This window comes from Balearica regulorum, chromosome 23 (assembly GCF_011004875.1).
Source record: "Balearica regulorum gibbericeps isolate bBalReg1 chromosome 23, bBalReg1.pri, whole genome shotgun sequence".
Taxonomy (NCBI): domain Eukaryota; kingdom Metazoa; phylum Chordata; class Aves; order Gruiformes; family Gruidae; genus Balearica; species Balearica regulorum.
Window position 1 is genome coordinate 3,595,455 of NC_046206.1, and position 26,073 is coordinate 3,621,527.

A 26,073-nucleotide genomic window follows, 5' to 3' on the forward strand; every position below is an offset into this window, starting at 1 on the left:
AACGGAGCGGCCGTCGGGTTCGCTGTCCCACGCGTTTCCTCAGATATCAGAAAAAAAAAACCCCAAAACAACCCAAAACCCAGCAATAAAACGTCTTACTGGAGATTTTCACTTGCCCGCAAGTCTGTAACAGGCGTTGGACTCTCCTCAGAGCATTGTCTGCGGGGTGGGAGGGCCGGAGAGGCGTGATTTCTGTCCAAGAGCTGTTGCGTTCAGGCGTGAGTGGGTGAGCAGAGGGGGGGAAGCGCTTTCCTGTGCCCTGCACCTGGTTTAAGTGGGGTGCATGCACCTAAGGTTTTTCCTAATGGCTTTTTCTGTGCCACCTAGAGAGCTGCTGCTGCGTTGAGAGAGGCTGCCTCTGCGCTGCTGTCTGTCGAGCTTCTGCAAAAATGATTTTGCAAACTTTTAACGGAGCCTTAAATCAACTTTGAGGCTGGCCCGTGTTACTGCGAGGGAGGAAATCGCAAGGTGGAGCGAGGCGGGTGGCTGGCCTCTCGCAGCTCTGGCAGCAAGGAATCGCCGCCGGCCGGCCGGCCGCTGCTGCTTTGGGTCGTGACCGTTGCGAAGAGAGGCGGCCGAAACTCGTCTTACCTGTCCCGCGCAGCGAGGCCGGCCCAAGCCCGCAGCAGGTGAACGAAGGATTCCACCTTGGCGGTGCGTCCTGCGTACCCGGTGCGAACGGGACAATTACCGCCCACGAAAAAGAGCGTTGATGTTATGAGAAAAGCGTTTTTAATTTGAGCTCGGAAGGCCGGCAGCGAGCTCGACCTTCAGACCGTGGCCGCACTGCTCTTTCACACGGTTACCAGAGAAGCTACGAGGGCGCCTGGACGGGCGGACGGCCGTTAACGACGTCCAGACCCGGGGGGATGAGGGGGGCCACAAGCTGGGATAGGCGCGGAGAACCGGGCGGTAAGCTGCGCGCCGGGGGTCGGGCCGCGGGGTAGAGCCCTGTCCCCTTCGGGCTGCCCCGCCGGGCCGCGGGGGGGCGCTCGCTCGCAGCGCCCCCAGAGCCGGAAGAAGGCGGCCGGCTTGGCGGGGGAGGTCGGCGCCGCTGCCGGGTGCGGGCCGGGGCGCCGCTGGGGCCGGGCTGCGGCGGGGCCTCCCCTCCCCTCCCCCGGTGGGAGGTGGCAGCGGCCGAGCCGGCGCCGCAGCCCGCCCGCCATGCCTGCCGCCCCGCCGTGAGTCGCTACGCGCGGCGCCATGGGGCCGGATCCCGGCTGGGCAGCGCTGGTGCTGCTCTTCGCCGCCTCGCTGCTCACCGTCGCGGCCTGGCTGCTTCAGTACTGGAGGTCAGCGGCCCTGCGAGCGGCGCGGCGGCGCGGGCCGGCGGCGGAGGAAACCGGGGCCCGGGCGCTTCTGGCCGCGCTGCTCGCCCTCCGGTCCCTGCGGGAGCAGTGGCAGCGGGCCTGGGTGCGAGCCCTCAACAGCCAGGCGCGTCGGCACGGGGTATGGCGGGGCCCGGGTGGGCGGCGAGCTGGCCGGGGGTGGTGGGGAAAGCGGCGGCGGCGACGGCTTCGGGGCGGGCGGGGCCGCCCGGCCTTTGTTCTCGGGGTCCGGGGAAGCTTTCCTGGCTGGGGGCTGCGAGGTCTTGGCCGAAGGAGCCGGCAGGCACACGGAGGGGGGGGGAAGCCAGCGTCGCTTTTCGAGCAGCTCTGCGCCGGCCTGGTGGGACGGGAGCGTAAGGAAACGCGAGTACGGCGCGTTGTGAAAGCGCGGAAAGGTTAGGCGTTGGGCAGCAAGCTTTATTTAATGAGGTTTGGGGCCTGAGCCCGAGTCAGGTGTGATGAAACCGGCCGATGTGGCTACTCGGAGGTTGCCACAGCAACCTCTTCTCAATTTTCTGCTGTTTATTCCCTTTACTCTCCCAGCATTACAGTTGCATCGATCTGTAGTTTCGAAGTTCATAAGGGAGAATACGCCTCGCCGATTCCACGCAGAAACAATCGCGTTACCTGCAAGGCAGGGGCTTTTGCCGACAAAAGCGGTGGTCCAAAGTCTGTTGTAGTCTCTCCTTTTTTTCCCCCCTATCACATGAACGGGAAGGAGGAGCCTTTCTGTTAAATTGTGTGGGAAAATCAAGAGCTAAAAGAGGTTAGCATGAAGCTAATGCGTTTGAAGAAAAGGAAATTAAAGTGTCGAAGAATGCCCTCCAAACTCGCGTTTGAGTTTTCCCAACGAGATGGGAAAAGTCTTGTCTCCTTTTGACAAAATGAGTTAAATTCCAGACTAGAAGCAGGACAGAAAAACGGATCTCTCAGTGCGGTGTGACCACGTGAAAAAAATCAGGCGGTTGGCGGAGATGGGGAGGAATGAGAAGTTGTTACTCCCCTTGCCCCCAACCGTTGTTAGTTGTGTCAACGTAATAGGCTTCGTAAAGTCCAACCCCGTAGGTAATGCTGTGACTTTGGCTCCTTCGGGAAGGTTTGTACAGCAGTTTTTGCAGCATACCTTCTGTAGTTCCTCATTTATCGCTACTGTCATTTGCCTCAGCGTAATCCCCTGATAACGACTTGCTGGGCTCAGATGAATAAATCGGATCTTTGAGGAGGGCGACGTAGGAAGAAATGCTTGGTTTTGTTACGTGTCACCTGTACGGTACCCGTCTTTTCTCGAGGAAGTCCTTTTCGGTTACGAGGCGCGTAAGTCGTACCCGTGAGATGCGTCCATTTGAATAAAGGCTGCGGAACCTGAATGAGCGTTCTCTGCAGTTCGACCGAAGGAGGGCTTAACTTTATCAGCAAGCATGGCGCAGTTCAGTTTTGGCCTTTTGTTTTCCTGCTTGAAGTAGGTTGTGTTGTAGATAGAACTGGGTCCTGTTCTATGGGGAAATCCTCAAGGGAAGAAGAGGGATGTTTCCGCAGCAGAGATTGTAGACTCATACACCAGGTGAGGGTGGAAAAAAGAAACAAGTCGAACACAGGAGCTCACGTACCATATGCTGAGGGTGGATTTTGTTGGTGTGGATTGGGTTTTTTTGCATTTGGTTTGGGTTTGGTTTTGGGTTTGGTGGGGTTTGGGGTGTTTTTTTGTTTTTTTTATACGTGGGGCAGGTTTAGCACTAAAGGGAGAGAGGGAGAGAGAAGAAACAGCAAAGCTTCTGCAATGCAGAAGGGTTAACACACTTGACTTGTAGCTGACTGCTATCCAGAAGAATTTTCCATTCTCATTTGGTCTTGCCTATCTGAAATTAACATAGCGTTTGTGAATCTGAGCCTTAACCGAAGACCTTGTGTCCTGGTTTCGGGTGGGATAGAGTTAATTTTCTTACTAGCAACCGGTATCGTGCCGTGTTTTGGATTTAGGATGAGAATAATGTTGATAATGCCCTGATATTTTAGTTGTTGCCTAACAGTCAAGGACTTTTCAGTTTCTCATACTGCCCCGCCAACAAGAAGGTGGGGGGCGCCCCGGAAGCCAGGAGGGGACACAGCCAGGACAGCTGACCCAAACTGGCCAAAGGGATGGTCCATACCATGTGATGTCATGCTCCCTATATAACTGGGGGAGTTGGCCACGAGGCGTGCGGCTCAGGAACTAGCTGGGCATCGGTGGTCTGCGGGTGGCGAGCAATTGTGCTGCGCATGGCTTGTTTGGTATATTCCATTATTATTATTGTTATTATTATCTTCCTTTTCTGTCCTATTAAACTGTCTGTATCTCAACCCGTGAGTTTTACCTTTTTCTTTTTGATTTTCTACCCCATCCCTCTGAGGAGGGGGGAGTAGGCGAATGGCTGTGCAGTTGTGTTAGCTACCGGCCGGGTTAAACCACGGCACCTCATTTCCTTTCTCCGTCCGGGTGAGCCAAGGCAGGTAGAATTGCAGCGTGCGGCGGTTCCGCGTGCTGGCCGGATTGATGGAAACGGACCGGAGAGCGTCTCTGGGGCCCCACGTCAGGATCGTTCGTCCTCTTTGACGCTATCTGGGGTACCTCGACCGCTGGGAACTAACAGAGTTCTCTCTTTCTAGAGTTCAGTGCAGGTCACGTTTGAAGAGGGTCCTCAGTTGCCACCGGCTGCGAATATAAGTCACGTGACGTGCAAGGCGCAGTCAGACCACAGCATGGTAAGGCTTCACCGTTCTGAATCGTACGGCCCCGGGGAGTGATGCGTCGGTAGATATGGGGCGTACGGATGCTGAGCTCGAATATTGGGCTCCTGCGGCGGTGAGGAGAAGAGAGCTCCTCTCACAGATACGTCTTTACTGCCTTGCCTACAGAGTCTGAAACTGCAGGTTCGCAGTGCGGAACCGGGTCTGGGAGCAGGCCTGATGCTTCTTTCCTGCCACGACGGGTCAACCTCGCCGAACGCTTTTAGAGGTTTTGCTGTTGCCGGGCTGCCTCTCCCAAGGATATAAACTCATCTTCCTTTTTTCTCTAGGTGCTATACTGCCAGCTGTCAGCTGAAGCTGTGAAATTCCCTGTCTCTGTTACTCAGCAGTCCCCAGTTGCTGTTTCTGTGGACACCTATCACGTCACATTGGCTGTGCTGCAGGCTCAGGTAACAGTTGTAAAAAGTTAGCCGTTGAACTTGTCGTTTCACCTGGCCCCGCGGCCATTGAGGAAGGAGGACCCAATTTAGCGCAAATAAAGGCCTCACCCTGCCGGAAGAAGCGGCGTGCTGTCGCTCACGTTTGGCAGGGTGGCAAATATTCAGGATCTGTGTGCCGAGTCCTCTTTTCTGAGTCTTGTTCTGCAGATCTTGGCTACGTAACGTACCGGTAACAAAATCCAGAGACATGGGAGGCGCAGCAGCGTTCTATACTGTGTTTTTAAGCGGGTGTTTAAGAAGCGGAAGGTCCGCAGCGTTTGATTCCCCTCGCGGTGTGACAGATAGGGAAAGATGCGTCCCGTGCATACGTATGATTACGGTGCTGTATTGGCGTGAAAAAGAAATCCACGGTGAGGAGTGGTTTGCTGGTCGATGCTCCCCTTAATACATTCGCAAGAGCGCGACGCAGATTTTTTTCTGCGTGTCGAATATCGTAGATGCTTTTTCCAGAACAGAAGCTCTGTGAAATCGCAGTGGGTGGTAACTCCACAGTCGCTTTCGGGCTGGCTTTGCTTCTCTGGAACTTGATTTTGTTCCCGTCGCGAAGAAGGGCTTGACGCCAGAGATGGTGTCTTGCTCGGAGACCGCGGGCTCGTTTGCACTATAGGGAGATGTGGCAAAATTAGAAGTAGGTCTGCGGTAGCAGAAGCCGATGCTGCGCTATGGCAGCTATTGCGGTCGGAAGGTTGTTCTAGAACCCCTTTGCTCTCAGAAGCTTTATTAAAATTTTCAACCTACGTTTATCGGATCATCCCGGTTTGGTTTTGTGCCTCCGTTCCACGGTCGTTTCAATAGCTCTCCTCTCTCTCCTTGGCGTTCGGCGTGCCCGCATTGTTAACTTATAAATGGCCGTGCTTAGGTTTGGCAATAGTTAATTGATGTAGCTCAGTAAATATCCCGTGTCAGTGCCCGACTCGCTCCTTCGGATCGTCCTGCAGGTTTTTTCTTCAGCTGAAGAAATAACCTATCGTCGTTCCTGTGACGGTGCCCGGGCATCCAAAGGCAGGGAGGAAGCCGGATCTCGCCACGGAGCGATGAGGCTTCTGCAGCTGCTCCTTCCCGTGGGCCCGGGACTGCTTGTGTTCTTACGTTCCATCTCTTATTGTCGCGCCGGCGCGAGGGCCTTTCGGTCGCTGAATTTGAAGCGGGGCAAAAAGCACCTAATGGAAACGTAAACCGTTCCTGACTATGGGTATTTCTTCCGGGCCAGGTGGAGATCCACTTGGAGGAGATACAGAGCAAAGGTCTCCTGGTGTCGTGGATGTTCAAGGACAGACCGGACTTGAACCTTTCGGTTCTTCCGAGACTTCAGCTTCCTGAGGTGAGCGGCAAACGGCGGGAGGCTGGACTTGAGCGGAGGAAGCGCGGGAGGGGCAGAAACGGCACCGAGCCAGGAAGAAGGCCGCTGCGGAGGGGAGAGGTCGCCAACTCACTGTCGCGGCCCTTAGGGTGAGGGAGGGAATTCTTTTGTCCCAGAATCGATACTAGCTCAGCTCTGTCAAAACGGCACATCGTCAAGAGGGTCCAAGCGGTACCCGTCTCTGTTGTCTGAGTTTGGTGTAACGGCTGAATGGGAGTCCACGTACCAAAAAAAGGCTTTCTGTCCCTGTAGGGCCTCCTGCCATTGTCAGATGTAGATAGAGCTGCAAAACGAGCTGGGTCGGTTAGTGGTTTTCTTTGTGTGCGGGGGTGTGTGTGTGTGTGTGTGTGTGTGTGTTGTGTGGTGGTTTGTTTTGTTTTGTGTTGTTTTTTTGTTTTGTTTGTTTGGGGTTTTTGAAGAGGTTAGTGTGCGGAACTCATGGGTATTACAGGTTGAACGAGCTAAACTCTGGCGTGTTTGTGCTTCTGTGATCCAAGTAGGTCGGCTGATTTGTTTGTTTTATCAACATCCTTATTGCTTTATCCTGACTTGATGTAGGAATTTGGCTGTTATCTCGAAAGCGCGGTAGTACCGGCTCACGAGGTGGCGAGGACGTGGCAAATTGTAAAAGCTATATTGTCAAAATCTGCAATAAGTAGATTACAGATGTAGAGGCTTAGTTTGTCTCATTTGGACAACTTAGACTTGCCTGCAGCTGTTACACGGAAGCTTTAAGCGCTGGGGAGAGTGAGTACAGGATAAGGGAAGAGTACTTGGGCGGTTATTGCTGGGAGAAAGACCGTGTAGCGTCTTAGAGGCTCGAGAGGCCGTTGGAGCTGTAGAAGGAGAAAATGCCTGTGCCTTGTTATGACATGCCTGCATATCCTCTCGATTTGCGGAGAGAAGAATGAAGGGAGAGCGGATCTGTCCACGATAAGGGATCTGATCGAGGATACCATTGTCAGCACGCAGCCAGCCATGATGGTGAATCTGAAGGCCTGCACCGCCGGAGCCGCTGCGGTAAGGCGCTCTCCTCGTGTCATTCTCGTGCCTCAAACGGGTGCTTCTGAGGGCTGAGGCTCAGGCAGAGATCCGAGGGTTGAGATTCGCTTCTGGGTGACGGCTGCATCCCGGCCTGCGCTGTCGTAGGGTTTGGGGTGCTGCGGCGTGGGAAGTAGGGATAACGAGAACCCAATCCGAAGGGCAGCTCTGTTTGTACCTCGTTTCCTGAACACCGAGCACCGGTCGTGCTGAGGTGGAGCTGGACGGCCTGAGACGCAGCTCTGTGTCGGCAGTCTCTCTCTCGCTCTGAATGCGGGGGGGCTCCGTCTGGGGACGCCTTTATAGGCACGTAACGGTCCATGGTTCATCCTCTTTGGTTGTTCTTGTCCGTCTCTCTTCCTGTCTGCCTTTGCTATTCCATCTGAAATAACACGGAGGTCAATAGCTCGGGGAACCTGTGGCATCACTCGGTGGCTCTGCGGGTATTCTCCTACGTCACTGCGAGGGGCCCCTTCAATAGATGCTAGCACGAACGTCGCGCGTCTCGCCGCTATCTGCTGGTGGGTGAACGGTAAAGGTGTCGGTCTCGCTCTTGTTGTTCCTCAGGTACCCAGCGATAAGTCGACTCGAGAGTCCCCGTCCAGAGCAGCAGCAGCCCCTCTGGGTTCTAAGCTGTTGCTCCGGAATCTTCGAGTGCTGAATTTGGGCCGCCAGGAGAAGGGAGGTAAGCACGAAAACAGCGCTGATCCGCAGGGGTGAACGCGCGGGCGGCGAGATCGGCGCGAGTGGTTGTTTTGGGTGGGTTTGAATGGAACGCGCGCGCTCCGTTCCTCCGTTGCAGGAGTCGGGGAGATATGCTGCGTGGCAGAGCTAGACAGCCCCCCGCAGCAGAAGCGGACGAGGCCGGTTACGGCTGGCAGCGCCGGTGCTGCAGCAGAGATGGAGTGGAACGAGGAGCTCTTTCTGTAAGTGTCTGCCCTCCTTCCAGCTGGCACGGCGGAGGCGGACCGGCATGGTCTCTGGGTGTCGTTACTGTGCCGCGGTAACTGATGGGGACGGTGCAGAGGTTGAGACCCGTGCCGCAGGGCAGCACGTGTTTGCGCCGCCTGCCCGTTGGGCTACTGATTCTGGCGATTGGCCCCGGCTCGCGTACACGTTTCCCGCTCCCCTGGACGCTCCGTGTTTTAACCGGACGGGCGGAAGCGCGGGCAGCGCGCGGGAGCGACAGATGCAGGAGGCCTGGAGTGTAGGTCTCTGCCTTCCGCACTGATTGCCCTCATGACTTCCTCGGGGCCGTGAACCAGAGTTCTCCTCTTCTCTGTGGTTCGCTGCCCCTTGTCGTGTCCTCCAAAGTAGCGCACGTTGCCGGAGCTTTGGAAGAGGTGACGAGGTGTGTGAGATTTGAGGGAGGGAAGATAGGGAATGGGGTTGTCTCCTCTGTGGCCGTTTTGCAAAGATTGCCTGATACCAGCCTGTCTTTTTCTGTTTCAACAGGGAGTTGGGACCTAGAAGTAAAGAGCTGAAGCTGCAGGTGCTGGGGAACGGTGACGGAGGGGGAAGTGAGTACGGGCAGCCATAAGATGGATGTTAAGACGAGGAGACAAAAATGCCTAAGGGACTTCCAGTGCTTTGAGCCCGGGGTAGTTCTCTGTCGGTACGACGTGTGATGAACTCTGCAAAGCGTTTTTCATATCCGACTTTGTGAGCCGTCGACCATGCGAATTAACTCTGGAGCCCGTTGTTCTTAGTGAAATGCTTTTACTTGGACCGTTTTGGTACCCGGGAGGTTTCCGTGGCCTGCCCGTCCTCACTCTGAAGGGGGGAGAGGGATGTGGGGATTTGCCCCTGTGTATCGGAAGAACGTTACAGAGGGCTCTTAACTCTGTTTGTACTCTGTCGGGGACTGGCCGCAGCATCTATCTTTGATGGAGGCCGCGCGACAGCTGCCCCTGTAAGGGATTCGACGTCCAGATTGGCAGAGAGGAGCGGAGGGGCGCCACCTGCGCCCTCCTCACCTCGAACCTGGGAGCTGCCCAAGTTGTGGGGATCCGCTTCGCCACCCCGCGGGGCTGCTTCCCAAAAGCAGGGCTTGGCTGGGAGACGTGCGAGGCGCTGAGGTCACGCGGTGTGTTTTGTTTTCCCCTTCCTTCTCGCAGGTGTGCTGCTGGCACATGCCACGCTTCTGCTTGATTCGTCGGGCAAACAACCATCGGGGAGACAGGTCTGCTTGCTGGCCCCAGGAGCCGGGCGATCGCTGGCGGCCGAAGCTACCGTTATATTGGAGGTGAGCTCGCGACTCTGTAAGCGTGCTCTGCAAGCGTTCGCTGTGCGAGCCTCTAGCTGGAGACGAGCGTGATCGGGCCTGGGCTCGTCACAAGGGACTGGTAGACTCTTAGGCTGGCGAGGGGCGTGGCCTGGCCCTCGGTCCCTGAGCCTCCCTCGGTTCCTCTGACATCGTAGCAGGGATGGCTCCTCGGTGCCCGGAGTGGTAGCTTTTGTCTCCCGTATGCCCACCTTTCCGTCTGGGAAGAGGAGAGCCTCCCTGAGCTGCGCTTTACTCTTTGTAGCTGCTGTTCCAGGAGTCTCCTGCATCTTTGAATGCTCAACACGCCACGTCTCTGCGAACCAGCATCACCCCCACTAAGAAGGTGGAGATGGACCGGACCATCATGCCCGACGGCACCATTGTGACTACCGTCACCACGATTCAGTCCCGGCCCAAGGCAGACTGCAAACTGGGTGAGCCTGCCCCGTGACAGGCGTCTTGTATGGGTGGCCGCTACGGAGGCACGGACTCGGCCGCGATACCCCTGAGGCCGCTCGCGCGGGCGGTGCAAAACCGTTCAGCCGACACGTGCCACGGTCGTCGCGGACTCGCGCCTCGCGCAGCACTTCTGGCTTCCAGGCTGGAACGTGAGCATCGTCGCCGTTCCCTTAGCGTCCTGTGGCTGACTGGAGACTCGCACATAGCCTTGGGGGAGGGAATCGATGCAGCTCTGTGTCTGGGGGGAGGTCAGAGAGGGACGAGCCTCTCTGACGCCCCATGGTGGCTGCAGGTCCCGACCCCAACGCGTATGCCGCTGCGTAACCTCTGCGTGACGCTGGGCTGAGCGTTTTGCTGCTCTCCCTCCGTTTTCTTTGCTGCTGAAAAAATCACGCTGTACGTACTGAGTGTGGAGCCAAAAGCAAGTTGACCTCACTCGCTGGCGGTCACCGCCGCTTGCAGTCTGATGTCTGATGAACACGGCACCGGATACTCCACGAGGCGGAGCTGGGAAATGGCACAGAGGGGGGTCTCGCGATGGGGCTGCTTCGTGCATCTTTTTTTTCAACGGGCTTTTCGCTACTTTGCCGCCGCAGAGCCTCACGGAGCCGGCCTCTGCGGGCTCTCCGGGCACGCGCGTAGGGGGCCATGATATGGCAGCGAAGTCGCCTAGGCTTTGTCTCCGCTCACCGGTGTCTCTGTGTCTCTGCCTCTCTTTCCCTGTGAAGATTCGCCATCCAGGTCGCCTTCCAAGGTGGAAGTGACTGAGAAGAAGACAACGGTGCTTTTGGAGAGCGGCTCCTCTCACGGCCCCTTGCCCGGCGGTAGCCGTAAGTGCTCGGAAGTCTGAGGCTCTTACCGGGGCGGCTGTGTTCCTTAGACTTTCTTGGAGAGCAGCAGTCTGGATGCGGGTCCCCAAACTCGTCCGTGCTTGCTGCAGAAGAGAATGTCGGTGGGCCCGAGGGAAGGCAGGGACAGAGGGGTGGTGACGGGCGGGGGGGCGGGTAAAAGAAATTCTACTTTGGCTATTCGATCCGTGACTCTGGGCGTTTCCTTGCTTGACGAGAACGTTCCAGGCCATCCGCACCAAGAGCGCTTTGCTCGCCCTGCACTCGGGGCGCTGATTGTCTCCGGGACAGAGCGCTGCGGCTGTTTTCACGGTTTGTGGCTGAGGCTGCCCAAACTCTTGGGAGTTTTTGGAAATCTTTCCTGAGCGGGAAGGGTAATTTAATGATACGCCTCGTGGGAGATGAGCCTTTTCAGGCACCTAAAAGAGCCGAGAGCTATATATGGAGCTTCCTTCCTTGGGTTTATTCGGGCAAGTCCGTAATTGTTGTCTGCCTTCGTGCGTGCATAGCCGCCTGTTATGAGCGCCGCGGTCAGCGAGCGACCTCTTGCCCGTGCCGAAGGTCGCTACTTCAAGCGTTGGTATCTTTCTCGTGCTCAGGGGATAGCCATATGCCCAACGGCTTGGATCCGGTGGCTGAGACGGCGATCAGGCAGCTGACCGAGACGAATAACAAGCCCGCCAAGAAGACCCCGACAAAACGTAGCACGCTGATCATCTCTGGAGTTTCCAAGGTCTCTGGTGGTTAGGGAGCTCCGTTTCTGATCCGGGAGGTTGTTTCTAGGGACGTGCGCGTGAAGCCACCCTGTCCCGCGGGGGACCGGTGCGGGAAGGTTCCGGCGTGGACGACTCGCTCGGCAGAACCCTTTTGCTGCTTCCTTGCAGCTTGTCGCCGCTTACCAGTGAGCGTCAAAGGGACCTCGCCAGTCTGCAGGGCGGCTGCAGAAAGGGAGGCTGCTGCTGTAGCTCATTGGGAACCTTGTGGAGAATCTAAGGAGTTCTCCTTGGGCTCCCCTACAGGAGCGAGGGAGGTGCTGTGCAATCGGCTGTCTTCCAGTATGTTTTTTATGAAGATGATCCGAGGGCTGGAGCACCTCAGCAGACAGGCTGAGAGAGTCGGGGTTGTTCAGCCTGGACGAGAGAAGGCGCCGGGCAGACCTTATAGGAGCCTTCCAGTACCTGAAGGGGCCTACAGGAAAGTCCCTGGAGAGGGACTGTTTACAAGGGCACGGAGTGACAGGACAAGGGGTAACGGCTTGAAACTGAAAGAGGATAGATTGAGATTAGATATTAAGGAAGAAATTCTTTACCGTGAGGGTGGTGAGACACTGGAACGGGTTGCCAACTTCTCAGTTGTGGATGCCCCCTCCCAGGAAGCGTTCAAGGCTGGGTCGGACGAGCCTTTGGGCTACCCGGTCTAGCGGAGGGTGTCCCTGCCCACGGCAGGGGTGTTGGAACTAGGTGATCTTTAGGGTCCCTTCCAACCCAAACCATTCTATGAGTCTGCGTTTTGGTAAAAGAGCGACGATTACACATCGGTGCTCTCTAGCACCGGTGACGGGAACCGGAGCATCCATACATGGGCGGCGGGTGGAAGCAGCGAGAAAAACGCAATCCGTTAGACCCTGTCTTCCTGTCCGTCTGACCTTCTAACCCCTCTCCAGGTACCTATCGCTCAAGATGAAATGGCGCTTTCTCTGGGTTACGCCGCATCCTTGGAGGCCACGGCGTACGGGGATTCTGCAGCTGAGAGCGCGGCCGACCAGACGCACGGTTCTACCGATTTGTCGCAGCTGCCGGAAGCGTCGCCGTCGGGACAAAGGGCCAGTCAGGAGCTGGATGAGACGACGCGATCGGACATCTCTGAGAGACCGTCGGTGGAAGACGTCGAGTCTGAAACTGGCTCCACGGGAGCTCTTGAGACCAGGAGCTTGAAAGATCACAAAGGTAAGGACAAACCATTAGACGGTAGCTAACGTTAACCTGTCGTACTTGAGGACAAAGCGATGTCTGAGTCCCCGGCTCGAGCGCGGGGGCTGCGGCTGGCTTTCGGCGTGGCGAAGAGCGGCTTCCACTGGAGCCCAAACGAGCCCGCCTCTCTCCCATGCTTCCTGCTGGAGTGGTTCCAAACTCCTCTATTTGCCAGTGTCCGGTTCCTGTGGCCTTTTCGGTTTCTGTGCTCTCTTAGGCGGGAATCCCCCGCAACTTGCCCCTTCCTGAGAACCCATTTCTCGCTCCCCGGTGAGCGAAAGCGAGCCCCCTCTGTAGGAAATGCTATTGTAGCTTCGCACGACGTGCAGGTCTTGGATATGCCTTTTTGCACCCGTTTAGGGCTCGCGGTGATTGGCATCTCCGTCCGGCCTGCACGAGTCGTCTGGAGCCGTTGCCGTTATTTGTCTCCAGATTTGGGCATCTGGTGAAACCACGGGCAGTTGTTCTGGGGGCTCGACGACCGGCTAATCCGGGCGCCCTTGAGACAGGCGAGTCCGAGAGGCCTCATTGCGTGTTCCTCCCGGCGTCTCCATGTGCAGACGTTCTCGCTTGTTTTCTGTTTGTACAAGTCTTAGCTTTCTATTATGATTCCGCACGCTCCCGTCGAAGGAAGAACGTTGTTGCGTAAAAGAGGGGATGCGCGATGGCGCACTTAGCGAAGCAGCTCGTCAGTACCATTGTCTGTCCCGAATGTAGACTTTGCTTTGCGGTTGGGACCTGGGATTCGCCGCCCCGCCGTGCGCTTCCGCTGCTCCGGGTGGAAGTGGTCTTTGCTGCTCGTCCGAGAGTGGCCCGGGTGCATTATTGCCCCCTGAGGTTTGTCAGGGTGGGATGCCATCGTGGTTTCCATCTCCTTCCTTTCTGTCTCTGCAGTTAGCTTTCTTCGGAGTGGTACCAAGCTCATCTTCCGGAGGAGGAGCAAGCAGAAGGAAGCGGGCCTGAGCCAGTCGCACGATGACTTGTCCAATGTCACCGCCGACTCCGCCGCCAGGAAGAAAGCCAGCAGCTTTTCCCGCCGCCTCATCAAGCGCTTCTCCTTCAAGTCTAAATCCAAACCCAAAGCTAGCGACAGCGCAACGGCAGGTGAGAACTGAAGGAGGGAGAAGCCCGTCGGAAAGATCGCGCAGAGATCCTTTTCTAGTCTCTTGTCTTCCCGCTCCGTGGTATCTGTGACCTGCAGTCCGGTTCCTTCCAACCTTGGCTGAGGGAAGACGCCCCAGCGCTTCACGCCATTCAGGGAGCGGAGGCGGCGAACCCGGGGCTTAGGCTGCTCGTCTGCCTCGGCTTAGCCTTCTCCGACTGTCGTTCCCCCACTGTGCTCTCCCAGAAAATCCAGGCGGCACGCTCATCCCCGTGGGGGTCCCGGGAGCTGCGGAAGCGACTCTGCCTGCGTAGCTGTCTGGCATTGCCGGGTGCATCCTGGAAAGGGGGGGGGAGGGGGCGGGCCCTCTCAAGTGGCGACCCTCAGAGTTAACGATCAAGAAAGTACCGGGTTAGCTGCGTTGCTGAGAAACGTGGGATGTAGCCCCGCTCGGCTCTTCTAGTGAGAGAGAACGACGCGGTTGCTGGCCATCTAAATGCTCTCTGCTCGGTGCAGAGGCCGTAACCCAACTGAGAGGCAGGGCGATGCGTTCCTGGGCTGTGAGCTGTCGGGAGGACGAGCTGCGGTTCTCCACCCAGCTCTGCCGTCGGAACAGTCTCTGGCTCGGGTGGTGTGAGGGATGCCCGCTTTCTACGCTACGCTGATGAAGGAAGGAGTCTCTGAGAAGAAGAAAGTTTTAACCACTGGGCGAGTTTTTTGTAGAAGCCTGGGCCCTTGGAAGAACATCCAGTCGGTGCCATCAGCGCCGCCACCCTGCGATGGCAGCCCTCCTTCTGCCATCCGTGTTCTTGAACGGGAAAGGGGCCCACCGGCCGTCGTACGAGCAGAACCCTTTCCCTGGGGATGCGGTTGGGGGCGTCGCCAGCAGGGCACCGGGCCCTCTTCCAGCCCGGGAGAGCACCTGTGCTCCAGGAGTCCTCGCGCCGAGGACTGGCACCACGCTGGGTATGCACTGCAAGGAATGTGGTGATGCTAGTGAAAGGGCGATCTGATGTGGAGCCTGAAGCCACGTGGCAGAAGGAGGCAAGAGTTTACATATTTTCACTGATGAAAGGGTTTCCTGTAGTAGAAGGAGCCTTTCTTGATTGCATCCGCTATTTCCTTTTTTTCTAGCAAACCCGATCCGCCACGTTCAAAGGGTGGCCGTTTCCGCAGCGGCTGTTTGCGGAGGGAGAGGCACGCGAGGGTGGGACATTGACTCCTCGCGTGGGAGGAGACCGGCCTTCTAGACGAACGGTTTTCCGATCTGACGTGCACGTGTTGCAAATGTTCCCAGAGGCTGCGTTGGGATAGTGTAAGAACGTTCTTTGGAGAAACGCTCGTGCCCTGTCAGCACGCCCGTTTGAATGGCAGCTCCTGCTCTCCTGGAGTTTGGGAGATGGGGCAAAGGGGAGGAAACGTCTCGCCAAAGAGCGATCGCCTAGGCCCAGCTGGATTCACTAGCTCTGCTTGCCTGTTGTGATACCTCCCGAGGTGGGGCCCATCGCCTCGCCTTACGCAGGATGCGACCAACCAAAAAAGCAGACGTTCTCTTGACGGCATGCATAAATCAACACATCGCATTCTTCAGAAGGGCAAATCCTGGCTTACCGATACGGCCGTCGTGTGCCGTTTCCCAAGACCGGAACGTGTTCCATGCGCCTCTGAGAAAGGATTTACAGGCGGGAATCTCGGGGTGTCTCTTGAAAGGGTCTGGAGGTAGGGAAGGCCAGAGTTTCCCGGGGCTCAGATTGAAAGTGCCAGGGCGTGCCTGCGGGAGGGAGTCTCTGCCTTTTTTCCTGCCGGTTCCTCCCAAGGTCGGGCATGTGTGAGAAATTGGACCGGTCTGGCTGGCTGACCCAAGAACCTCTTCTCCATCCACGTGTTTTGGGCCCAGAGTCTATTTCTGTCGTCCGCGAGCTCTTTTTTGTCTTTCATCCTTTGTTTCTTTCCTCATCTGCATAGCACTGCGGCTTTGTTCGCAGCTCCGTGCGCTGCGTGTGTCGGAGCGCTCGCCGTTTCTCACCAAACATTGTTTTCCTTTGCGCAAGCTGTTCCTGCTGCGGCACCGGTGGAAGTTGGCAATCCGCCACTTCCCTCTAGCGATGCGGCTGCCGGTTTGACGTAGCCTTCCTTTGCTGGCTTGCACGTTGTGGCGTCCTTTGCAGGTGTCCCCTCGTTCCCAGAGCCTCCGGCTTTGGTTCTGGTTTGACGTCTTCTCTTGCTCCGTTCCCGCTACGACTCCGCCTCTGTCTCTAACAGTACTTGATGCTCCGCTTTTGGGTTTTGTTTATTTTTTTTAATACCACGGCAAGGTTGCTTTGAATAAAAAGCTCTGGCTGAGCCCAGACAGCACCACTTCTCTAGCGGGATGTTTGTGAAACCTTGCGTTAGAAATTCCGGTTTGAACGGAAGGACGCTTTCGGAAGAGCTGGCAGCCGTTTGGGTTGCAGGTTTACCGCAGGATCTTCCCTGAGTCTCGTTTAATAGTCCCGTATTATTTTCTTTAAACTGCAAGTGTAGCTTGAACTGTCTTGGTGCGGGGCAGCTGGAGGCGAATGTCCGAGGCTCCTACCCGCGCTTCCGGAGCGTGAATCTGGGCTAGGGTGCGCAAAGAGGGCCGCGAGAGCTAGCGAGCGTCGTCCCGGTCGCCGTAGACCGGAGGCGGAAAAGGTGAGCGAGGTTCGCGTCCGACAAACGCGTACCTGGATTTCGACTGGAATGTTTTGGTCTGGCTGGGAGGAAGGAGGCAATAGGAAGGCTAGGAGTAAAACCGGAGCTTGAGTTCCTCGTTGGCCTCAGGGACCAAAGATCCCTTTCTAGCCATGTTAAATGGGCATTTCCTGCCGTACGCCTGTGGGCTTTCCTGAATTTGATGGTCCGCGCGTGTCTTCTCTTGAATTTTTGGCAGAGCTTTTTGTCGCGAGCGGTAAATCACTACAAAAGTTTGTATCTGGTTAGCTTACAAAGGAAAGGGACGTCGTCAAGCGCTGACAGAGCACGTCCCCAAACATTAATTCCCACACTGGCTCATGTTTCCCAGCAGAGATGTTCTTTTTGCCGTTTCATCGCTTCTCAAAGCTGTGCGGCGTAGGACCGATGTCGTGACCTTTTACCTTCTAAATGTTCTCGGGAAGCGCAGAATGTTTTTCAGGGTGTTCGGGTAAACTGCCGTTTGAGGGACCGAGGGCCAAGGGGGGACGGCTCAGCTGCATGCACCGGGGGTTTTTTAGTTCCGATAGGCTCCCAATTAAAGCGTGGGTACTTTCTCTTTGTACCTGTACATGGCTTCCTTTCTCGCATCCCCCGAGTAGTAGGCGGCTGGTTCCGTTAGTCCGGCCTGCGCGGGCAACTCTCCCGGCTTCCCGAAGCCGAGAACAGTAACGAGTCTGCCTCGTGGGGGAGGTGTGATTGTTGGCCTGAGAAACTATTCCTCTATCCTAATCTCCTCAGAAGGAAAAGGGAGGGTCACGTCGGTCTTGGGTGTCCAGAAACCGTAAAGATGGAGTCCTAGGGAGTTTCCCCCCGTAGAACTGCTGCTTAAAAGAAATCTCTTTTGTGTTTAATCCCCGCTTGTGCTTCTGGCTCGAGGACGGAAGAAGCATTATCTGCTTTTCCCTGTTAAACTTCTTCCGGATACCCACGCCCTCACCTTGGTGCCGTTGCGGGGTCTGTGGCATTTTGCAGTGCCCGGAAGCATGGAGTGACCCCAGTGCGCGGCACGGACCGCCATCTGACTTTTTAGACTCGAGTGATCCGCAGTTGCCAGGTTGCTGCCTCAGGGTAGGCTCGATACGTGCACCTCGTGAAATCGCTCCTTGACCGAATACACGGGGGAAGGGGAACGGCAGGGCGGTGGGCTCGAACGCACGGAGCCTTCCGAAGGACTTCAACCTGCTCACGAGGGCCGGCGTTCCAAACGCCACGTTTTACTGCCGGCTACGCGAGTGGAAACAGTGACTCGCAAATGAAGCCAAAGTATACTTTTGGGGTTTGTCTGGTTTGGGATTTTTGTTTGTTCGGTTGTTTTTTTTCTGTTTTGGCTGCACAGAGTAGCTAGTAACTTACCTATGCTGTGTATTTTTACTTCTCTGAAGAAGCAAAGTCGGTCCCTTCCAACCCAAAACATTCTACGATTCCACGAAAATAGCTTTTTCTAGCCGTAAGTATGCTTCTGTCTGGATGTGTCCTCTCCCTGCGTTTCAGGATGGCTTTTTAAGAGCCTCCCCATCGAAAAAGCCCTCGGCATCAGCCCGTGAAGCTGACTCTCTCGAGGCGAGAGAAAATGGGCACAGGAAGAAACGAAGGGAACCACACAACCTCGGTGCCTTAGGCTTTAGCGCGGTGTTGCTCTGACTGAGGCCCGATAATGCGGTGAGGGCGCTCAAAGGCTGTGTATTCGAGGGCGCAGGGATCGCGTGCGTACACGCGCTCCTAATTGGAGCGCCCTCTGCAAACGCCCGTACCGGTCATGCCGCTGAGCGACTGAGGATGACGGGGCCGATGAGCGCGTCAGGAGAGCGGCCTTACCGGCTTCTGCGGCATCCGCAAAATATTTCTTACGCGGACCTACGTGGGGTGGACACGAGCCAGCGAGTCTGACTTCTGCCCCAGCGAGCGCCCTCGTGCTGCTTATGTAATTGAGGATGGGTTTTTAGGCAGACTGGCCAAAGCGGGGCACAGCGAGGGGAGGCTGCTTGGGTGGAAGGCGAGTCAGCAAAGGGTTCGGCAGAGGGGAGTGCAACGAAAAGTTCTTTGAACCGATATAAGAGGGCCACGGGCACCCACCGTTTCTAGAGCGGAACCGGGCGCGTGGCCGAGCGTACGCTTACACGTGTTTTTGTTCCGCTTTTTGTCTTCAGCGATGTCACTTTCCTTCCCGCGATGGCTTCTCTCGTTTCGTTGCTTGCTAAACCGACAGAGAAGTCATTTCGCGTTAGCTAGTGAGACACTCGAATGTCAGGTGGCTAGCGTTTGCGTGTTTTGGGGTCTTTTGCGTTTTTCTCCCCTCCCTCCCCATCTCCCTTCCCCTAGGTGACGGCAAGCGTCATGGTAGAATAACAGTCCCAGTGGCGGTCAAACTTCTGGAAAACGTCTTTGTGTACTTGCGATATCGCAGCTCCTTCTACAGGCACGACTGCTCCACGCCACCTTTCCTTGCCCGTACAGGTACCGGACCGAACGCCCATGCTGAATTTGAATTAGCGCCCCTCCTTGCGCGTGCTCTTTTGTACTTTGATGCCTTCTCTCTGGGTGGATTATGGTTTAGAGGAACAAAAAAAGGAACCACGTAGCTATTTGAGAGATGGGAATAAAGTGACTTAATTTGGACTAAGCGAACGAAGTTCTCGCACCTTTGTAAATGTTGAAGAAGAATTCCATTGCTGTGTAATGGCTGCACCTGTTAACTTATTAAACCACGTGGAAATCGAATCCCGACCCCGAGTCTGACTTTGCGCTCGGGCTTTCTAGAAGTCGAGGGAGGTGGTTGTTTTGCAGACCTCTTTTGTAAGACCGTCATCTCCGAACAGCCTTTTTTTGCCAAATGCAGATACACACGGGTTTACGGTCCGCGAGACCGCGGCAAGGGCCACGGCCTTTGCGGTGCTTCTAGGTGGCGAGGGATTCCCGAGATGGCGACATCGGCAGGCGAGCGGAGTCGAAACTTTCGGCTGAGCCCGGATGCGTGACGGTACCCTGGGAGGCTCGGTCACGGCTTCTTAGGGCACCTCGGCAGAGCAGGGAGAGCTCTGCCCTCTCCCTTGTCGGCACCCGCTTTGGTGTTTTCTTCTCTGTTAGCCTGCCCTGCTTTCCCTCGTTTTCTCGTCCTCGCTTTGTTGTGGGGCCTATGCTTCTGGCTGCAAAGTCAAGGTAGGATGGAGAAGCAGCGGCCGCCATGCGTTTCCGCTCCGGGAAGGGTGCGTCCTGCGGGGAGAGGAGGCGGCAGCGGGCCGAGGCACCGGCCTCGCTACCTGGGGTGGTCCCACTGGTTCCTGTAGCGTGGGACGCCGCCCGACCACCGCGGTCGGCACGTTCTGAGCGGCGGACGGGACGGGGCGAGGCTGCACGCGCGAGAGGGAGAACCGGCTAAAGGGAAAACCCTGGCCCGCTACTGCTGGGGGCACGGGGGGAGCCGGACTGGAGGAGACGGGGCGGCCCTACGGGGCCAGGACTTGGGAGAGCGCTGCCTCTTGCAGCCCTTGGCTGGCGGAGCCAGCCGGGAGCACCACTCCTCCGGCGCTGGCCTTCTAGGCGCCAACGCGCGTTTTTGGGGCTCACGGCCGCCCTCCCCGCGGGAGGGGTGTAGTTGCCTGCTATCGCTCCGCCATAGCTATCGCTCCGCCATAGCTATCGCTCTGCAGGGGTTTTTTGCGGGGGAGGGGGGGGGGTTCACGGGCCGCCCCCTCAGCGAAACGCAGCCCCTGAGGAAAGCCTCCCGCGCGCGTTCGCTCGAGCTGCCGCCCGCGCGACCAAAGCGCGGTCCCCGCCCCTCCGCGTGACCGCAGTGGTCCCGCGCCTCGCGTGACCCCAGCGCGCTCGCTGCTGCCCCCGTCGGACGAAAACCGGGCGGGTTGCGGCGCGTGCGCAATAGCGCTGCCTCCCGGTGACGGAGAGAGAAGGTGCCGGTAGCTCGGCGGTTGCGCAGGCGGCACGTCCGCACCGCGCGCTCTAGCCCCTCCCGCCCGCTCCTCGGCGCATACGCCGTGCCCGGGAACGGCGACGGGTGAGGAACCGGGACCGGGAGCCCTTCGGCCATCGTAGGCTCGGGAGAGTCTCTCTCCCCCCCGCTCTAGGGGTAAGCAGGGCTCGGGAGCTGTTGGGAGCGGGCCGGGGCCTCGCCCGTACCCCGTTCGGGTGCGAGAGTCCCGTCGCCGCCCCGGACGGTTGCAGCCTGAGGTGAACAAAGACAACTGTCGGTAACAGCGGCTCTTTCTTTGTCTCCTGGGGCGGCCCTCGGGACTGAGTCACTTGGGGGGGGGGGTGTCGTTGACCGCATCCGGCTTGGGCTGGTTCGCGTCGTCCCCGGTTCTCCCTGTTACTGTGGCGGGGTGCGAAGAGGGACAGGGCTAACACTCGCTGTCTTTATAGACTAGCGGCCGAGGCTGAAGTAGGAGAGAGCGGAGAAAGGCGGAACCGGCTGAAGAACGAAAGCAAAGCGGACCTGGCTGGAAGCTGCCTCCATCTGCAGAATAGAGCAACCCCGTCTCTTTGACCAAGGAACGATCCCAATTAGCAGGCCTCTGCAGGCTACGTCGCTAACCTATGACGCAGGGAACGTTTACCTGTCTAAAGGTACAGCACGTCCGTGTATTGCGCGTGTGCACAAGATGCTACGTATCTACGAACCCTTGCATTTAAAGAGCCGTAGGACGCTAGCGGTATTCTCTTAAACGGATGACCATCACGAAACTGGAGCTACAGAGGAGGAAGGTGGAGAACGAGTGAGAGGGAGAGAGAAGTATCCGAACTGTACGTTTCTCCAGACTGTGCCAAGAGCGGGAGCTGCGGCGAGTCCCGGGCCCTCCGGTGCGTGTCCCCCTTCTCCCTGCCCCCTCCGCGTTCCCCACCCCTCCCAGATCCCAGCCCATCTCTGACTTTCCCAGCCTCCGTCTCTCTGTTACGTTATCCTTTGTTCCTCCGTGGTTCTCTTGTTTTGCCTGTCCACCTGGCTCCCTGCCTCTCCAGCTGGCTCCCTCACCCTCTCTCCCTCTGTGGTGTTTTTTCCACTTACCCGTACTCCTGTTCTTCTCTCTGCGTTCTCGCATCCAGCTCCCCATCCCTCTCTTTGTCCCTCAATCCCGGTCCCTGTGGTTCGTTTTGTTTCTCCACCTCCCTGGCTTTCTCTCTGTCCCTGTTTTTTTTCATGCTCCGTCTCTGTCCCGCTCCCCGTCCCTCTTTTTCTGTCTCTGTTCTGCTGTGCTGTTCCCTGCCCCTGTCCTCCCCCCCACCCAATTCTCTGTCGTTGTCCCTGCACTCCCCGTGCCCCTATCTCTCCCCTTGTCCTACTCGCTGTCCCTCTCTTTTTCTGTATTTAATTTTCTGGCTGCCTGTCCTGTAGCTTTTATCGTATTCCTTCTGTCCTTCTGTTTGGCTATTCCTCTGTTCTTCTGCCTGTCCCTCTCTTTCTCTCCATATCCATCTATCCTGTCTCCCATAGGGTATTTTTTTTTTTTCTTTCTCCAGCTCTGTCTTGTTCTGTGTGCCTCTTTTTCCATCCCAGTATCCCACTCCACATCCCTCTCTTTTCCTCTCAGCCCTTCTCCTCGTTCTTTCCCCTCCCCCCCTCTTGCTTTTTCTCTCCACCGCTCGGTCCCGCTTCCAGTCCCTTTTTTGCGCTCGTCGCTACGCCTGCCGTCCCTTTGTGCTTGGTAAGAGGCTGTCGCAGAGTCCAGGGAAGGAGTTTACGTGGGGTGGGGGTGGGTGGGGTGACGGCCCAGTGTTTGGGACGGGCTGCAGCTGCGGGCCGGGACTGGCTTAGCCCCGGGTTCGGCCAGCGAGGCTGGGGGCAGGGTCGGCCTCTCTGCGTAAAGGGGCTGCGGCCAGCAGTGGCCGTGGGCTCTCGGTCTGCTGCGGGCGGTGGTTGAGCCAACCGATGCGGCCGTGGAGGGGCCGGTACGGAACAACGGAGGAGTCTGCCGGGACTGCAGTCGCACTCGTGGAGAAGGCGAGCAGGGCCAGGCACCGCGACGCAAACAGTGCGGGGAGTCGGGGACACACTGAGGGGCGGGCAGGGCTCTGGGTCCGGTCCGGGGGGGGGTGGTGCATGAAGAGCGGGTCCTGGGGAAAGCCGGGGGGGCGGTGCGCACAGGGGAGTACGGGACTGCGAGCGACACGTCGTGCCGGAACCAGAGCGGATCGCGGGGGATCCCCAGGGCCACTTCGGGGACCGGGCTGCGCGGGGTTTTCTAGTGCAGCGGACGGGGAAAACGGTGTCCCCGCGGAGTCAGAACTTGCAGAACGCCATGGCCTGCCGGGAGCTGTAGTCTTGGGCTGCTGCTCAGCCACGCGGGTCTGCGGGGTACGCCGGGAGTTGTGGTCTTTGGCTGCAGCCCTTGCACGCAGCTGCACCGGTTTCTCGTGCGCGCCAGGACGCGTAGTTCTCTGCCTGTTTTTCAAGCCGCTGCGCGGCACTCCATACATTGTGCGCCGGTGTCGTCTCACCCCGCGACGATACCTTCGTGTGTCCATTGTTTGCTGCCGTGTGCTGCTCGCCCCGAGCCCCGTCGGTCTCTGGGAGCCGTGCGGTGTTCCTGGTTTGGCGCGAGAGAGCTGGGAGGGTACAGAGGGGGACCTTGGCAGCCGTAACTTTAGTCCCTGTGAAGTAATTACTGGCCGACTTAGGGAGATTCGTATCAGCTCCCTGGTTGGCAGATCCGAGTGTCGCTTGTAGCGTTATGGTAACCTGTTGCCAAACGTTAACCAAAGTTAATTTACAGAATCTCATTCGCAGGTGAAAGAAGCCTTCTTGGGCCACCCAAATCTGGAGCGACATCGCTCTTTGGAAGCCAGAGGCCGGGTAAACGTCAGACAAGGCTGGAGGAAGAACGTTTTTGCGCCTCGATAGAAAAGTCCGTTCTGAGTACCGTCAGCAATGCAGATGGCAGCGAACTCAGAAGGGACAGAAGCCTGGATACGTGCGGCATGCCATAAAAGAAGTAACGTCGTTATGAGAGGAACTAGCCCCGAGCCAGCAGCAGAGAACGGCACGAAGCAGAGTGTTTTCCCTGCTGTCAAATACAGATCAGGAAATAACAGTAGAGCATGCATCTCTCAAATTGACTTTGAAAAGGACGTAGACCGGTGAATTAGACCGAAAGCCGGGGAGGGACTCATGACGAGGGCACGCAGCGACAGGGTGAGGACTTAGGGTTTTAAACTGAAAGATGGTAGATGTAGATTAGACGATAGAAAGAAATTCTTGACCATGAGGGCAGTGAGGCACCGGACAGGTCGCCCGGAGTGGCTGCGGAGGCCCCCTCCCCGGGAGCTCATAAGGCAAGGTTGCGTCGGGCTTTGGGCCACCCAGTCTAGCAGAGGGTGTCCCTGCCTGTGGCGGGGAGGTTGGAACCGGATGATCTTTAAGGTCCCTTCCAGCTCAAACTCTTCTGTAATTCTATGATAATTACTCTAGCAAATGGTATAACTGGGAAAGTTACACCTACATTGACATCTTACTGGGATCGTCAGTCTTCTTCCTGTTTGTAACGGTACTTTTCACGATACTCGTTGCGATTGGCTGTCTGGTTTGAAAATGTCATGGAGATACTGCCCGTTACGTCTTTTCATATTCGTACGTACGCATGTACGCCGGCGTAGGCTTTGTGTCAATGATAGCAGTCCGATAGCAATGGATTTCCCTTAGCCGGACGACATACAGTTTGTTTGTATCGAAGCACGTAAAACTAAAGATCAGGCGGGGTTTGGCCTCGGTGCTTCTTCCTGAACCTACGTTCTCAATAAACGGCAGCGGCTCTGACAAAATTCACGTGTCGGGGTCTGCTTTGAAACGCGCAGCACGAGGAGGGGATGACACGAGGACAGCCCTGGGGAAAGGCGGACGGCACCGCGACCGCCCGAGGACCCCAAAAAAGCACCCAAAAGACCTCGGACCTTCTGCCCCGTGTTGGATGACCTCTCTTTTGGTCTCTGAGCCCCTCTGGGACCTCTCTGCTCTACTCAGAAGAGGTCCTGAGGCTCTGTCGTTTTGCCCAAGCTTTCTCCTGCCTGTCTAGTCCTTTTTTAGAACTCCTCACGCATCCATCTTTGCATCCCAGAGCTTCCTCACACCCCTCCCGAGGCTGTCCTTCTGTCCCGGAGCGCAAAGAGGGCGTTTCTATTCTGTCCCGAGGACCCGTGACCTCTGGCAGGATCCCCTCCTGAGGTCTTTGTCACGTCCCAAAGCACGCCCTTTCTGTCCGCGGGCCCCTCCGTCTGGGGCAGCCTCGGCGGGCATCCGAGCAGCGTGCTGAGTCTGTGGGATGACTGTTTGCAGAGCAGAAGTCCGAGGGTGACTTCTCAGAGGAGAGAAGCTTTCGATCGGCTCCTCCGATCCACGCATCCGCCTCTAAACACGCTGCAGGTCCCTCCCTTTGCCCTCTGGGCCCCTCGCGAGCTTTTCGTTTTCCACCTTGTTCCCTCCCAATTCCCACAGGATTACTCTGCTCGCCCTTGTCCTTCAGTTCCCGTAAACCCTCTGCTAGCACCGAGACACCCGCTTGTCTTGTTACCCCATTAAATCCCCTCTCCCTTCCCTCGAGTGTTCATTTTAGCTCACCGTCGCTAGTTTTTAATTTTTTCCTTGTTTCCTTAATCCCTCTTGCTTTTAAATTTTCCGTCTGCATTTACACCGTTTGCCATCTCGATTTTTTAATCATTTCTTTCTCATCTTCACTGAGCACCCTCGCTTTTTAATTTTTCCTTTCTACATCTCTCAGCTCCCTATCCATATTTTTAATTCATTCCTACCTGTCCTGTACCCCTGTGCTTTAAAAATTTACTGCATGTCTATGTTGTTTGCATCCCTATTTTTTCTGTTTTTTTCTCTTTACTTTTCCTAGTCTTTGTTGCTTTCACAATGTTCCGTGTCTCCTTTTATCCCCTTCGATATCTTTAGTTTGGAATTATTTCTCACCCTTCCTTTTGCTGCCTTTTTAAATGTCATCTTTCTACGTGTCCCTTCTGGTTTCTTGTCCGTATTTTTTCCATCTCTTAATCCCTCAGCTCTCAAGATTTTGTTTCTACGTCTGCTTTTATCTACTTTGGTGTCCCTATTTTAATTTTTTTCCCATACATCCCGTACCTCTTTGCTTTTTAAAGTTTATTTCTGCGACCGCTTTTATCAACAGGCCCGTCATTATTTTTAAATTCTTTCCCCTTTCGCCTTTAACATGGCACTTTTAAATTTTCTTTTCCTGTCTACTTTTGTCCAGGTTGCTGTCTTTTTTTATTTATTATTATTTACAGCCTCTCCTCAGCGCCCTCGCTTTTTATATTTTCTTTCTACATCTTTGGTCTTTTAGTCCGCCGTCCCCGTTTTTTAATGCTTTCCTGTCCCAATCCCTTGGCTTTTCAACATTTTATTTCTATGTCTATGTTTATCGAGCTCCCTCCTTATAGTCTATTTCTTTCCTGTCTGTCTGTACCCTGTCACATTTAAAGCGTACTTGCTTCATCTAGTTTCCTGTGTGTATTTTTTAATCGTTTCATCTCTTAATCCCCACAACTTTAAAAATCACTTTCTATGTTTCCGTTTGTTTAGTTCACAGTCCTTATATTTCCATTTACTTCCCTAATCCCTCTCGCTTTTACTATTTTCCACGTATCCTTTTATCCACCTCACTGTCTGTATTCTTAATTTTTTTTATCGTCTGTCCTTTTACGTCTTTGCTTTTAAAATTTTATTTCTAGGTGTGCATTTTACTTCCCTGTCGTTATTTTTCAGGGTTTTTTTTTCTTTATTAATCTTTTTCTTCTT

At 56.2% G+C, this 26,073-nt stretch overlaps 1 protein-coding gene across 3 annotated transcripts; it reads left to right on the forward strand.

Annotated features, from left to right (window-relative positions):
• Window positions 1–1,088: 1,088 nt before the first annotated feature.
• On the forward strand, window positions 1,089–24,080 carry C2CD2L (C2CD2 like). 3 transcript variants are annotated; one of them, XM_075774562.1, is made up of 15 exons: window positions 1,089–1,449; window positions 3,972–4,067; window positions 4,382–4,501; window positions 5,763–5,873; window positions 6,819–6,932; window positions 7,521–7,638; window positions 7,756–7,879; window positions 8,409–8,473; window positions 9,071–9,198; window positions 9,482–9,653; window positions 10,407–10,508; window positions 11,126–11,259; window positions 12,190–12,472; window positions 13,391–13,600; window positions 23,050–24,080. In XM_075774562.1, exons 1-15 carry the CDS (start codon window positions 1,204–1,206, stop codon window positions 23,247–23,249), a joined length of 2,223 nt encoding a protein of 740 aa, XP_075630677.1. In that variant the 5' UTR covers window positions 1,089–1,203; the 3' UTR covers window positions 23,250–24,080. The 3 variants fall into 3 exon arrangements, with proteins under 3 accessions (XP_075630677.1, XP_075630679.1, XP_075630678.1); XM_075774564.1 differs by lacking the exon at window positions 23,050–24,080 and adding an exon at window positions 13,845–19,031; XM_075774563.1 differs by lacking the exon at window positions 1,089–1,449 and adding an exon at window positions 1,516–1,723.
• Window positions 24,081–26,073: the final 1,993 nt, after the last annotated feature.

Bases quoted from the DNA above. Each gene is read 5' to 3' on its own strand.
- C2CD2L (XM_075774562.1), top strand. From the start codon at position 1,204: ATGGGGCCGGATCCCGGCTGGGCAGCGCTGGTGCTGCTCTTCGCCGCC. The intron at 4,502-5,762 runs GTAACAGTTGTA...CTTCCGGGCCAG, and splicing joins TGGCTGTGCTGCAGGCTCAG to GTGGAGATCCACTTGGAGGA. The intron at 8,474-9,070 runs GTGAGTACGGGC...TCCTTCTCGCAG, and splicing joins GAACGGTGACGGAGGGGGAA to GTGTGCTGCTGGCACATGCC.